Raw genomic sequence first — 15871 nt, 5'->3', positions numbered from 1 at the left:
CATTTATTGAGATATTAACATCTTCTTCACCCACTGTTCTCTCTCATACACATCTGAATTGCTAATTTCTAAACTGACACCCTTGAACATTGCGCTTATGCATGAAACCCATCGAGCATCCTGTGAACTATTGTCTTCACATGTGAATAATCCTGTCTTTGGATCCACTTTAATTCCTCCTGAAGACAATAAAACAGCAATGGACATCTCTAGTGAGTTTCACTTGAATGCAAAGTGATTTAACATAGTAAAGCCTTCTTATGAAATAGTATCATATCAGGCTTTAATGGCCCATATGATAGTGTGAGAATATGGAGTTTATACTCCAGGAGGAAAAATACCACCTCAGCCAGACAACAGAAGGCATATAGAAGATTGTGTACAACAGTTTTTTCAGCTAAGTTTTGATCATGGCCTTAGAAATGTATGTATCAAATGTCACTGTAGGCGGCTTTGTATGGTTAAAAAGGCAAACATTCCTATGGGTTAAAAATCAACGAAATCAACCTACATTAAAAACCAGAGGGAAAGATTGGTCATTTCTTTAAGATTAATTATCTTACTTATAATCCATTGAATGGATCTTAAAAATATTCAACATGACTCACTGTTAATGTGCTTTGCATGAGAACATTGTGGTGCAAGGTCTGGTGGATGTAAACTTAATCAGGTCAATGTAAAATGAGTTCATGTTACCCTGAAGCTACAACTAAACTGTTATTTAGATTAACTTCAATTGAGTTCACGCATACTTGAACCTCTGGCTAATGTAAACGCTTCTATGACTAGGTTCAATGATTTTCAACATTCCACACGGCTCATTTTAGCCGTATCGCATAACCAGGACACTTGTTGAGTAATCCTCGAAAACATGTATATTTCTTTAGGGGGTTAAGAGACAGTCTTCACATTCTTGTGATCTCAGGTTATAAAGGTGTTGGGTGATATAAGCAGCATTCCTTAAGCTTGGATAACCGTGTCGAATACAATTCCCAGCCTTTCTGAGCAGAAATCTGAGATGTTTGTAACTTCTGGTGCTGTATTAGATGTAGTGAAGTTGAAAAAGTGGCTAAACAGTGCTTTATGGGCGTCACAATGTCCTTGAGCATAAATGGACATATGTGTCATAGGACTAGATTGGGCAATTGACTCTTTGCCACTCTGTGTGTTCCTGGTTTAGGAAATGATGTCATTAGGCTCCTCCCCCCTCTTACCTGAACACAGGGGTAGGGCCAGACAGAAGCCGTCTGTACAGACAGGAAAAAAACAAGGAACAGTTCACAACCTGTTTGTCTTTGACAAAAAAACGTTTTTTATATGAAAAAGAGAATCCAGATTGCACAGGATCTTGTTTAACAGCTTGAAAAATGGACGTCCCAGAGAATTCCCCAGGGATTATGGGACTTCTGAAAACTTTTGACGCTTCAGAGTTTGGGAGTTGGGAAAAGATTGGCTCCGGCGGCTTCGGACAGGTGTACAAAGTACGACATATTCAATGGAAAACATTGCTGGCGATCAAGTGCCCTCCCAGTCTTCATTCAGATGACAAGTGAGTTCATTTTTTATTGTCACTATCAGCTCACTGAGACTTCTTTAGAAGAGTGTTTAAAGCGTGTGTGTGTGTGTGTGTGTGTGTGTGTGTGCGTGCGTGCGTGCGTGTGTGTATTGGTAAACCGCAGTCATCTGAAGGGCAAGTGAAGTTTGTTTTTGTGATGTTAAATCCATAATTTGGGTATGCCATACTGGAGATATGCTTTCATGCAGAGGTGGGTAGAGTATCCAAAAACTGTACTCAAGTAAAAGTACAAGTACTTATAGAAATATTTACTCAAAGTAAAAGTAAAAGTAATAATCTTAAAAGTTACTTGAGTAAGAGTAAAAAAGTATCCAATGAAAAAACTACTCAAGTAGTTAGTTACTAGTTACTTTACACATAGGCATATATATATATATATATATATATATATATATATAAATATATATATATATATATATATATATATATATATATATACTGTATATGTAACATGATATTATTTAGATTTTTTTTTCATTTAAATGACTATTATTATCATAATTAGATAAGCTATCTTTGCAACAAAAACAGAAGAGACAAACATTATTTCTGTATATCTATAGCCTGAAAACCATTGGCTGTCCTTTGGTTTGTATAATAGTATAGTAACTTATACAACTACATTTGGATTATTAGACAATGTCGGAATAAAGTGACTCTATGGAGTTTTGCAGTCAAGGGATGGGAACCATTGACAGATTAGAAAGTGTTAAAACTCTGCACATGTGCTCGCAGTCATGTCATGCCCAACATAAACAACGATCAAATGCACGGATCTTCTTCTGTCTGTTCTCCAAAATGTATTTAAATGTAGGCTATATTTATGAAAGCATCTTTAAACTGGTTAACTGAGTCTAATAAGGCAGGCAAAGGCATTCGTTTTCAAGTCGAGTTCGCACGCCACTGCGCAATACCGACACTACAACACCGAGAATACATTGTGTGTGTACACACATTCATAAACTGGACGATGATAGCTTATTTAATGTATAAAGTAATGTATATGTCCAAAAAAAGGGTAATGCCATACTTTGTAGTAGTGCTATATGGCGTAATAATGTGTTTGGTTGTAAAATGTATTACCTGAATGAAATCGAATGTATCGTCGTGTGGAATAATTCATTCACAGACAGCTTACGAAGTATACGAAGATGTTCAAGTTCAACTAATAAAGATCTTCATCGCTGGCAAAAAATATGATGCATTTGCAGATTTACTTTCTAGACTGTACTGTAGACTATGGACCGCCACACAATGTTCTTGATGTTCTTAAATCTTCCTGTTACGACTCCGAGACGATTCAGTGCGTGCAGGAAACTGAACAGATCATTCAAACTGATTCGCGAACCGATTTAGACAGATCTGCCCAACTTGTTTGATGAAGTCTTTGAACAGAATCGACTCAAAAGAGTGATTCATTTGTGAATTGAGCATCGCTCATGCCCAGAAAAAAGAGAGAGCGCGCGCTTAGAATAAACTACGCTTTTAACAACATATTGCATTAAAATAAAGTAACGAGAGGAACGTCGCCAAACGTAACGAAGTAAAAGTACAGTTTTTTCATTAGAAATCTACTCGAGTTAAAGTAAAAGTACCCACAATTAAATCTACTCTTAAAAGTACAAATTTTCCAAAAAAATACTCAAGTAAATGTAACGAAGTAAATGTACTTCGTTACTACCCACCTCTGCTTTCATGTCAGTTTGTATTGATACTAATTGCTATTTGTTGGTTTGCTTATTATTTGTTTTCAATCAGAAATGCAATACAGAATTCCTTAACTTTTTTTTGTCCAATGTGAATTAGTGAGCATTCATATTCATTACTTCTAGGCTATTACTAAGTCTCTATTCTGTTCAAATGAACATTTATTGTGCTTACATGCAAAAAGACGATGCCTCTCAACATGTTGTCAGGAAACTAATATACTGCCTTGAGCTATGATTATGCCCCCAGTCTCGCCAAATATGCACAATATGAATATCTCTTAAGACTCTGTGACTGTCTAAAGACTTACATTTACATTACATCCATCTTCCACTTTAACTCTGTCCTGACATGACAAGGAGTGGCTGTATGTGAGCTCTGTTTCCCAGTAACCTTCCATACATAGATCTTACCCAGAGCTTTGGTATGCACACAGATGTTGCAGTCACACGCATAACATTTTACTTCTGGTTATATTATACAGTCAATTATGGTATACGATATCCCTAACATTTTTGTTATTGTGAGATATTTACTTATTTTATTGATATTACCTTTAAAAAGTTTAGAGTTGGTAAGATTAAAAAAAATACAATAAGTTTTTGAAAATCTCTTATTGTCACCAAGGCTGCATTTCTTTGATCAAAAATGCAGTAAAAGCAGTAACAGTGTAAAGATTATTGCAATTTAAAATAACTGTTTTCTATTTTAATATATTTTAAAATGTAATTTATTCCTGCGATGGCAAAGCTGAATTTTCAGCATCATTACTCCAGTCTACAGTGTCACATGATCCTTCAGAAATCATTCTATCATTTTTAATTATTATTATCAATGCTGAATTATCACAGTGGTGCTACTTAATATTTTTGTGTAAACTGTGGTAATTTTTTTTTTAGGATTCTTAGTGTATTTGTATATATGTGTGTGTATTTAAAAACAATTAAATATTCACGAACATTGGGCCTGCACTTATTGACTTTGTGATCTAAAAAAATTCACCTAAGTTCACCCTAACAACATAAGAAACCTGTATTCCCCTTTTCAGTCTTCTTCATTGAACTTTATATTTAAAGTTTGTTAAATTAATTTGAAATGACTTATGATGTTTGTGTAAGTCTCCTGGCGATGCTGAGATCTTGAGCCACTAGTCAACCCATTAAACAAGCAGGCACATATGCAATATTAAAGGGATAGTTCACCCTAAAATAAAAATTAAGTCATCCTTTACTCACCCTGGTTTTATGCCTATGTCCTTCTTTCTTTTTCGGACCATAAAAGGAGAATTTTTTTAATGTCCTGCACGCGCTCCGCCATATAATGGCAGTGAATGGCGACTAGGCTGAGACTTTACAAAAAGGATACAAAAGTATCACATAATGAGACATGTGCCATATATAGAAAGTATTGCGGATGCATACTATGAGGTTTTGCGAGAAATAAACCATGTTATTCAGTCAAAACACTGAGCTCGGCCGTTACTCTGTGCTTGTTCCTGAGAGTGTGTGTGAGCCGTCAGCATCCCCCTGGCTCTTTGAAACTGTCTGCGTGAAATCACCAATATTTACATTTAAAATTGTGATAATTATTCTAGCTTAGACTTTTTGAATTGCACTTCTGCGTGACCTTTGATACACAATTTCATGTGATGATGATATGATGTGATTTTCTTTGGGCATAAATGTTTCAATAGCCTTGGATGAACATGAATACAGGAGCATGTATTAAGTCTTTTTCCCCAGGGTTCAGGCTATTTGTATTGTTATGCAACTGCTCTGCCCTATAACTTTATGTAGAATAGGCCCTGATTGTACTTTGTTTATCAGATCAGAGGCACTATTGATATGTAGCACAATGATGTGTGACAATGGGAAACATCAACAGGTCCTTAATGTTAAAAGATTTCTTCAGGCCTGGTTATGAGGGTCACATCAACTGCGACATACAGCTGTATTCTTGCGCGTCTTCTTACAAAACTTGCTTTCAATCTCTTCATGTGGATGTCACTTTGCATCACCAAGCTTGAGGAGGAAAAAAAAACAAAAGCATCTGATTGAAATCTAATAAATGCTGTTCCATGTGACCCTAAACACAGCAGTTTATCAGTACCTGAGATCTGAAGGTAGAAGAATTCTAATTTGCCTCCCCCATCTAAATAGGGCACGGGTTTAAAAGCAGGCTTTGTCCTCCTGTGCTCCATCAGGCCTCTGCTTTAGCAGAGTTGCAGAACTGGTAGAACCGGATCCGGGTTTTTTTTTTTTTTTTTTTTTAAGAAAAGAACGGCTTTTGTTGAGCTGAAAAGGGTGGCAGAACAGTGTGGGGCATTAGCATGGGTAGTTTTAAACGTTTACCTCCACACTCCCTGTAATCTTCTCACTCCTTACCTCCCATTTGTCCATCCCAGTGGGAATCGCACCATTGTTTTCTACCAGAGTTTAAGAGTTATGCTTTCCCTCAGCATTATTAAAGCTAGTTTTATATCAACACTAACCCCCGGCTTGAGCCTGTTCTAGACTAAAATGCATGTTTGAGCTGTTTTAACTGAATTTTATATATTTAAATGTCAGTGCCATTGTTATGTCTCAAGATTCACACCAGTAAGATTTTTTTTTCTAAAGCATGTTTATAAAAGCTAATTGAATGTCCTAATTGGACTAAGGCCTAATCCTGGCTTAATCTAAGCCCTGTCTGTGAAACCAGTCCTAAAAGTATTAAAAATAAACGAATTACTTATTTATTGATTATTTATTTTTTAATCATTTAAATTGTATTTATTGGTTTGTTATATTTGTTTAGTGTTCTGCTTTCCCTCATCATTCTTAGATTTAGTTTTATATCGACACTAAGTGTATTAAAAATTAATTATTTACTAAATTATTTATTTACTTTTCAATAATTTGCATTTGTTTGTTTGTTTGGAGATATTATGATATCTCTTGGCTTCTCAGCTAGTTTTCTTGCAGTAGAAAATATCAAAAATAAATGTATTAAAAAATAAATGCACTCATTTTTATACATTTAAATGTATTTATTTATACATTAGGAGTTATGCTTTCCCTCCCTTTCCTAAACTCTTTTATTACATTTTATGATTTATTTATTTATTTAATGCTAAAATTGTCGGAGAGAACTACGTGACCACTTTGGCTTAAGCGTTGACGCCATATGAGTAATAAAAGACTCCGTAAACTAATAAAGTGATAAGCAAAATGCTTACAGACTTACAGACATTGCAAACTTTTTGTTTAATATCTGTGATTTCTTGAGTTACATGGTTGAGAGACGTGTTGGTGCTGTGTGCAAAGCAAACAGATAAACAGTAAACTTTGAGATGTCCTTTGTGAGTCCAGTTATAAAATATAAGACCTACATGTCTGACTTGTTACTAATAAAAGGAGTTTTGTAAGAACAAAGTACAAGAGAGCCATTCAAACAACCCCATATCTATCAATGTTAAAGACTGGAATGTAATTAAAAGATAATGTCAGATAAATATAGCCTACTGTAAACAGCATTGTGGAAAAACGGTAAAGCTATTTCAGATGCACTGGCTTTTTCATAATGGAAATTTAGCCAATAGCTAAAAAAACATTGTGTCATTGTTCACAATACGCTTCCGGACAATATGAGTGAGTCAGCTTTGTCATTGTGCTCAGGTCCAACAGGTTTTAGTACCTTCCCTTGTTGTTGTTTTTAAAAGTGCCTTGCTGTGATTTCTTTATGATCGTTTTATTTAATTGGGTGTGTTGCCAGTTATCCAGCTCAAATCCAGCTGTATCCCTCCCATGTAAAGACATTCCTTACAAAATAAATGCTATTTACATTCCACAGCGTTTTTTAACACATTGTGTTTTTTGTTGTTTAGGGAGCGTGCCGAACTCTTGGAGGAGGCCAAGAAGATGGAGGCGGCTAAGTTCCGCTACATCCTCCCCGTGTACGGCATTTGCAGCGACCCGCAGGGATTGGTGATGGAATACATGGAGACAGGCTCTCTGGAAACTCTACTGGCCTCAGAGCCACTGCCCTGGGAGCTGCGTTTCCGTATCATCCATGAGGCTGCGGTGGGGATGAACTTCCTGCATTGCATGAACCCGCCCCTACTTCATCTTGACCTTAAACCCGCTAACATCCTGCTCGACGCGCACTACCACATCAAGGTGAGACAGAGCGAGCCACGTCTGGTCATGACGACTCACGAGGTCTTGACTCCTTTGCTAATGAAGTAGTGACTTTAACTGCTCATGTTTTAGACCTTCCAAGGAATCACAGTTGATTCATTGCATCAAAGCTCTTAGGTGTGCGTGATTCATCACTACCCGAGTAAACTGCACTGCTTTTGAAAAACACCTACAGGTTATTTAGGGCTTTACCTGCCTATCACTCACAAGGGATAGTTCATTTTATAATCATCTCCCTCGTGTTGTTCCAAACCTGTATGACTTTCTTTCTTCTGTGGAAACGCAAAATAAGATATTTAAAAAAACTCTCTCTCTCTCTCTCTCTCTCTCTCTCTCTCTCTCTCTCTCTCTCTCTCTCTCTCTCTCTCTCTCTCTCTCTCTCTCTCTCTCTCTCTCTCTCTCTCTCTCTCTCTCTCTCTCTCTCTCTCTCTCTGTCTTTCTCCTTATGTTGAAAGTAATCATCTTCACATCTCCAATGTTGTTATGGACCCCATTAACTTCTATTTTATGGACAAAAACTGTTACCGTACAATGGTCTTTTTTGTGTCCTTTAAGGCAGGGATTCCTAAAAAAAATTGCCAGCCGAACCACATTGACCAAAAATAATTACTTGAAGTACCCCCTGATATGTTAAGTGAATAATTTTTCAATAATTTAACAACCCATTGTTCACAGTTCTCTGGTGTTTAATAGAATAGTCACATGACATGCTGGTAAACATTGTTTATTATTATACATTTTTTTTCTATGATTTATTTTATTTTAATTAAATTTTTTTTAAATTAACTTTTTATCAATTCATGAACCCCATTTTGGGAAACCCTGTTTAAGGGGTAATAAATTATTTTAAAGGAAAGATCATGATGTTCGGATCGAAAGTGCAATAACACTTGTTAAAAAAAATAAACCGCTACATCCTGATTTAAATATCTAGATTATGTGCTTCAGGTTCATGAAAACACCCCGTCAACATGATGAATTGTAATCTTAATCCAGCGCTGACTACTAGGGTTGCCAACCGTTCCGTATAATACGGAATCGTTCCGTATTTGACACATAAAAGGCTTGTTCCGTATTGAACTGATACGGAACGCACTTTGTTCCGTATTTTTGAGAATCAATTCAGTGCAAATCCATGACAGACGCATAGCTTCTAATATATATGTCAGACAGACTATGATGAATGAACGAAGACCCGCTGCATGCAAATTCGGGGACTTGGCGCCACCTTGACGGGCTCTGACGTGTAATGACGTAGAGTTGTCTCATTGGTCGCACGTCAGAGGCGCCCACGCCATTGGATGTGCAGTTGCCGCAGCGCAGCCTGAGCGAGCCAGACGCTCAATGTGCAAGCTGTGCAGCTGCAAATGCATTTTACAGGCTTCAGTAAATCAAGTAAAATGTGTTTCCGAAGACATTTGTAGGCTATGATAAGAAAAACTTCCCAAAAAATTTTTTAAAAATTTTTTGCACCGAAAAGCACATTCTAGAAGTCTAATTCTATTGAATAAGTTCGCACAAGGATACAGAAAACTGTTGTGTTTATTTTTCTTCAAATGCAGTCTAAGCCGATGAGTTTCGAATGTTATATGTTGTATTTGTTTAAGTTAAAAATAAAACGTATTATAATCTAAACAAATACATGGTTCATTTGTGGCAAAATGATCATGATAGCCTTTATATATGTGGTTAAGTCCTGTATATTGATTAAGCCTACTTTGCTATTCTATAAATATATAGGCCTAATAAGTTGCATTATAATATGATATAAAATGTATGAATCCCCCCCCCCCCCCCCCCGTTCCTTATTTCCATTTCAGAAAGTTGGCAACCCTACTGACTACCGAACAACAATTTTAATCTCAGTCGTGTCAGATCATCTATGCGGGAAAATTCGTAAGCGATGAAGGGGGGATGGTACACCTATCATTTTCTTTTCACGGTCCCTGCATACCTTTCCAGAAAATTTCCTGAGGGTTGAAAAGCTTTCCCATGCTTTATCCCATTTATATCCAATCTTCTCATGGATGAGTAAGCAGCTGTCACGAGGGATGGGTGGGAATCGTTGTCGGATTGAAAAGGCTGGATGTAAACATGTATCCTGGACCAGTCTGAACAAGCTAAAGCTAGGCAGTGTTAATGAAGGGTTGGCACACACACGCCTACATATGCGTGCACACATTTACAGAAAAATCATGCCTTCCCCCACCTAATAGGGCACCTGTAGGTGACTCTAAATATGTTTTTGGAAAAAAAGCACAGTAAATAACACTTAAATAAAACCTAATCCTAATCTAGGGATAACATAAAATCTAAAGACCTAACCATTTCCCTTTTCTTTCTGGTCTTCATTTTAGATTTCTGACTTCGGCCTAGCAAGGTGGAACGGCTTTTCCAGGAATGACGATATTAGCCGTGATGGGTTTTGTGGCACCATCGCTTACCTCCCTCCAGAGAGGATTATAGAAAAAGACAGAATCTCTGACATTAAACACGACGTGTACAGGTCAGCCAACAATGTGCATTGTTTTCACTGTGTAAATTATATCTCAAATATGAGATTAGCTTCTGTTTTTCAAAACCACCTTTCCATGCTTATGTCAATGTTGACTAACACGTATGTGTTGTTTCACAGTTTTTCGATTGTTATCTGGGGAATTCTCACACAGAAGAAGCCATATCAAGGTAAGACGAGAAGTAAAATCGGTCTCTCAAAGTTGAATTCAATTGGTACAGAGTGTCTGGAAACCCTTATTATTACTCCTCTTTATTATGTGCGCCATCAGATGATTTTTTGTATTCATTTCAATCTATCTGGCACTCTGTGAGGGTTGTGATTTCCAGGTACAAGGGAAGAAAAATATATGACTGCTTTTTTTAGTAACTAGCAGTTACAAGAATTCAGTATGAAAGAATGAAAGAGTCATGAGAGGCATAACTGTTGTGTTTGGCACCAGTGAATGGAAGCAATTGGCTGCCAGACAATCCTTCCAAAAGGAACCTATACAATATCCTGATGTACTGTACAATGAAGGTTGAAATAACAGGACGTGAAATTAGCGGCCTCCGTTTGCTTTTTGAGAAGTGTTTTTTTTTTTTTTTTTTTTTTTTTTTGTCTAATGAACACAATATCTTCAGGATGTTGTTGATCCCCATTTTCATTATATTATTAAATATATTATTTAAATTAGTATTTAAATTGTAGTACTTAAACATCAGTGTAGAATTTGTTGTTTTGCCTTTCATTTATAATTTAATAAAAAGAAGAAAAGAAAAAACATTAAAATAATTTACAATATTTATGGAAGGGAATCAGCATTGAGAATTATGAGTAAAACAAAAGTAAACCATTTCAGATCTGTAGCAGAAATGAGGATTGAAGGGAAAAGTGCCACAAAAATGAGTTTTATTTTTTTGTAATGCAAAATCTATTTTCTTTTCCTGTTGATCTTTGGGGTGAAATGACTTTGTGTAATGTACTCGATTAAATTAAGGTATTGTAATTAAACTACATTAACTATATCACTGCATTCTGATGTGTGGCAAATATACTGATGTTATTATTTGCTCCGTCTGTTTCATAGGAGACAATAACATCCTGCACATAATGGTGAAGGTGGTGAAGGGTGTTCGTCCAGACCTCAGCGTTATTCCCCGCAGTCGTCCCCAGGCCTGCTCAGGGTTCCTGGCCCTTATGCAGAAGTGCTGGGTACATTCTCCTGAAGCCAGACCCAGTTTTCAAGGTGAGTGTCTCTCGGTTCCATCATACCAGTAACGAACATGCTGAGTCACAGGAAGGAACCAGAGTTGCATTGCAACAGTGACGTGACAGAATATGCCAGACAACAAGATAATGTTGTCATTCATGCTCTGCAGTACATTTATAACTTTTAAAACATGAGTACGTTTTGTTATTTCAGGAAGCATTTTCTATTAATGGTTATACCAGACTTTCTTAAATATGCTCTGTCAAGCCCAGACGCCTTTCTGTGCTGGGGTTTAGGAGTAGGGATTTGGTTAGGATTACATTTTCAGACACGGATGTTGTTCCAGGATCATGTCTTAATTGGCGGTGATCGTATGAATATGTATGCATATTTCTATGTTAATGCATATTTATGTGTCTAACATGGTTCACTTTCTCCTCCAGAGATCACTTCAGAAGCTGAGGATCTGTGCACCAAACCTCATGATGAGTCCAGAGCTTCCATTTCTTCAGAACCAGAATGTTCCCCCTGCCCTGCCCCAGCCTCCAGTGAACAGGTAATATCAGATTATTCATGATTGTGCTATGCATGATTGTTCACAAATCCTCTTCCGCCTTCATACCCTGTGTGACGTAAAGCAGTGTTTCCATCAAGTGATGTTCATATGATTCATAAAGACTGACCTCCGCAATGTAGTTTAGACTTCCTGCCCCTCAGTAATTAGGCAACTCTTTGGTATTTGTTTGTTTTAGTCTAAGTACATAGTGCAAATGTTTCACCAAGATGACAGTCTTTCATCAGTGACAGAGAATGCCACCAAACTGCATTGCCTCAACAGAACCCTTTTGTCATTTTGTGGACGAGCGTATAAAACTGTTTATTTTAGGAAGAACATGCCGTCCTTCATTTGTCAAAATGCTACGTCTTTGAAGGAAATGTTTACATCTGGATTCAGTGACTTATTCATGTATGATCCAAGTGGCTCCCTCCATTATTTCTAAAATCTGAAAACAATCTGTTACTTTTCTTCACATACAGACTAGCAACCAAAAGCCAGTGAGGCCAAAGTCAGCCATGTTACCTGAGAAAGACTGCAGCCTCTCTGAGTTGCTGTCTCAGATCGACTCAGGCTTCTCACGCAGTTTTAGCGATGTCAAAGAGGAGTCCCTTGAGAGCAAAGACAACACCAGCAAGAGACTGTCAGGCATCTCCTCTGTGGACTCAGCTTTCTCATCCCAAGGCTCGATTACATTGTCCTTTGAGAAGGAAAATGCTGTGAATGGTAAGAGAAAAGCAGCTTACCACTCATGTTTTTGTACAGTATACATAAAAGCTTTTTATTTTATTTTATAAAAAAAAATTGTTTTATTTTGCTTTTTGTTTAGTTTTATTATGTTAATTGTATTGTTTTGTTTTTGTTTTGCTTCGATTTTGTTTTGCTTCAATTTGTTTTTATTTATTTTGTTCCGAGTTGTTTTCTGTTTTGAATTGTTTAGGCTTTTTTGTTTGTTTCATTTTTTTATTTGTTTCTTTTTGTTTTTGCAAAGATTATTAATTATCAAAGATGTTGAACAAAAATTATGTGAAGAGATTTAGATAAAAATTGATGAATCTTACAATCGTAAATGTGGTAAACCCTAAAAAAACCCCTCTCATTATTGTTCTCCATTTATGTACTACTTTAGAATCCAGTGAGTTACAGAAGAAGAAGCTTTGTGAAGCCATTCGCACAGAGGACATCGCTAAGCTGATGAAGATCCTCCAGCCACAAGATGTTGACTTGCTCTTGGAGGGTGGCAGCAACCTGCTCCACTTCGCCGTGATTCTGGCAAATGAGGAAGCAGTTAAGTTTCTGCTGCTTAGCAACTGCAACCCTAATTTGCCCAATACTCAAGGAGCCACACCCCTCCACCTGGCTGCCGAAAAGCGGCTGAAGGGAGTGTCCGAGATTCTCCTGAGCCGCAAGACGACAAATGTCAACGCCAAGGACGAGGACCAGTACACACCTCTGCACTTCACAGCCCAGAACGGCGACGAGGCCCTGACACGTTTACTCCTAGACCGTTCCGCTTCCATTAACGAAATAGACTCTCAGGGACGCACGCCGACGCATATTGCCTGCCACCACGGACAAGAGAACGTGGTTAGGGTCTTGCTAAGTCGTGGTGCTGATGTCCATGTCAAAGGCAAAGACGACTGGACGGCACTACACCTGGCTGCCTGGAAAGGCCATTTGGGAATTGTGAAGCTCCTGGTGAAGCAGGCAGGTGCCGATGTTGATGGACAGACATCGGACGGGCGCACTCCGCTCCATCTGGCGTCTCAAAGAGGCCAGTACCGTGTGGCACGGATCCTGGTGGAGCTCGGCGCTAACGTGCACCTGACCTCCGACGGCCTCCACAGTCCTCTTCACGTGGCCGCGGAAACGGGCCACACCAGCACTTCAAGACTGCTTGTGAAACACGGCGCAGATATTCACGGCCGGACAGCCATCGGCTGCACCGCCTTGCACCTGGCATCCCAGAGAGGCCACCTCCCGACGGTTAAAATGCTTCTGGCGGAGGGTGCTGAGCCTGAGAGCTCCAACCATGGCCTTCGCACGGCGTGTCACCTGGCTGCCGAGAACGGCCACTGCGAGGTCCTCCGAGAGCTTCTGCAGAGCTTCCCCGACGTCGCTAATGCTCAAGACAGAACTGGATTCACTCCACTTCACCTGGCTGTACGTGGTGGCCACAAAGATGCCATCTGCGTCCTGCTGGAACGTGGTGCCGACGCAGCACCACTGTCTCCGCAGTTTGCCAGAGAGCGCTCGTTTGACTACACATCGGAATCGGAGCCAGAGAGTCCGAATCCTCTCACCCCGACAAAACTGGAGAGGAAAGTGGTTATTCTGAAACTCACCAGCCACAAAAATATTGACGGCACACTGATACCCGTAGACTCGTTGTGTGAATCGGCGCCTTGTTGAGGGTCCTACTGGGGCTTTGGCCTCATGGACACCAGGAAATTTTGCCAATATGCTCCCAGACACTTTCTCCCTATTTTTATCACTCCTACTTTATAAAGACTGATAGATGCTCTAAAATAGGGACTCTTGTTATCCATTGGGATTTAATGTACATTTTGTAATTACTCAGTTATCGGAATATTGACAGGTATTTTCTCCAGGGTTTGGTCTCTTGTTGACTTTCCTCCTTAATAATAGTGTTGTTTTGTGACTAGAAATGCATTCTTGTATATATCGCTACTGTAAATAGAGCTTCGATATTGTACTTCCGGACTTCCTGTCATTTCCATGCCAATGTTTATCTATTCCTGTGTTTGTTGTATGTCTTTAATTTCACCATTTTCTTCTTGTTGCCAGTGTACTGTGGTGATGGATGCAATGCAAGCAATGCTTTCTCCAACCCCAAAATTGTATTATAGAATTTTCTTTTGTAGCATATTAGAATAAGCTCATCATATATCAACTTAATATTGCACTTAAGTTCAAATCTTGGCTATAATTTAAAGAGAAATGGCAATGTTGTGAGGCCAATTATATAATTAAAATGGTTCACTCAAATAGAGCTGTGCATTTATAGACCCATTTGGCTCGTACCATGGGAACGGGCCCTCAGGGGGATCACAGGTGTGGGTAGACCGTATGGGGGGAGGACTCTATCCCATGTACCCTCATGTTCAGGCCACTGGCTCATTCCTGAGACCACTTTATCTTTTCATCACTCTGTAAAACCACTGCGCCGAGCCCTGCATTTTGCAAAGGGGGGTGTAGCCATCATTACCTTTCACTTTCTGGAACAGAAAGCCTGTTAATTGCCAGGTCTTTAAACTACTGTTGAACTCTGTGATTCTGTGGTTGTTGTTGTTGTTGTTATCCATGCTTTTGCATCTGTATAAATAATCTTCCGTAGCATACTTCCGTAGTAATCCATTGTCAACACCTCCTGCAGGTTTCACCTTGACTTCTGTAATTGGCCTAGTTTATAAAGCTGCCTTGCCATTTCCCCTTTGTACACAAAAAAGGTATTTCTCAGTTATCCATAGTGTTTGCACAGTTTTATATTTGCACACTTTTATATTTGATGAAAAATTAAAGTGCATCACATGTATGTAAAGTATCTGTTGTCTGTTGTTGCATATTTCAACCTTAGTCAGACTTAACCATTACTACTGTTTAACCTTTACTTTTTTCCCAAATCAGGGAAATATTCGGGTAAAATAAAAAAACTTGAGCAATTACCCAGAACATCTAACAACAGCATAGCAACACACTGGCAACCACCCATAACACCCTAGCAATACCTGGCTGGTGGCAACCAATTAGAACATGCTAGGAACTGCATAGCAACACCCCAGAAAACCCTAGAAACCCTGGCCACCACACAGAACACCATAGCAGCTGCATAGCATAGCCCTAGAAGCCACCAAGAACACATTAGCAACAACATAGCAACACCCTGGTAACCACCAAGACCACCCTAGAAACTGCATAGCAATAGTGTAACACTTGGGTTCTGAAAGTAAAAACTCCATTCAGGAAATCTATAACTAATATAAATCTTTAAAGATAGACCCACAGTAGGCTGCAAGGTTGTTAATCAATGGTATTTGTTTCAGCTAAAGCCGTTAGTCTGCCTTTTTTTCAGCTTAATTTTAAAATAATCATATTTAACAGTGGAATTCCTGGTGAAAAGCTGTGT

General features: G+C 38.5%; 1 protein-coding gene across 1 annotated transcript; it reads left to right on the top strand.

Annotated features, from left to right (window-relative positions):
* The first annotated feature begins 1230 nt into the window (after positions 1 to 1230).
* ripk4 (receptor-interacting serine-threonine kinase 4) lies at positions 1231 to 14140 on the top strand. Its single transcript, XM_056239620.1, has 8 exons — positions 1231 to 1549; positions 7149 to 7440; positions 9819 to 9967; positions 10097 to 10146; positions 11046 to 11204; positions 11612 to 11724; positions 12207 to 12450; positions 12854 to 14140. Exons 1-8 carry the CDS (start codon positions 1368 to 1370, stop codon positions 14134 to 14136), a joined length of 2472 nt encoding a protein of 823 aa, XP_056095595.1. The 5' UTR covers positions 1231 to 1367; the 3' UTR covers positions 14137 to 14140.
* Positions 14141 to 15871: the final 1731 nt, after the last annotated feature.

The sequence above is a fragment of the Rhinichthys klamathensis genome, unplaced genomic scaffold (genome assembly GCF_029890125.1).
Source record: "Rhinichthys klamathensis goyatoka isolate OS25496 unplaced genomic scaffold, OSU_Roscu_1.1 h1tg000569l_1, whole genome shotgun sequence".
Classification (NCBI taxonomy): domain Eukaryota; kingdom Metazoa; phylum Chordata; class Actinopteri; order Cypriniformes; family Leuciscidae; genus Rhinichthys; species Rhinichthys klamathensis.
Note: the sequence above shows the minus strand (reverse complement) of the source record. Positions and strands in the feature narration are given on the sequence as shown.

Coding starts and splice junctions, on each gene's coding strand:
- ripk4 (XM_056239620.1), top strand. CDS start 1,368: ATGGACGTCCCAGAGAATTCCCCAGGGATTATGGGACTTCTGAAAACT. Junction 1,550..7,148: donor AGTCTTCATTCAGATGACAA/GTGAGTTCATTT, acceptor TTTGTTGTTTAG/GGAGCGTGCCGAACTCTTGG. Junction 7,441..9,818: donor ACGCGCACTACCACATCAAG/GTGAGACAGAGC, acceptor TCTTCATTTTAG/ATTTCTGACTTCGGCCTAGC.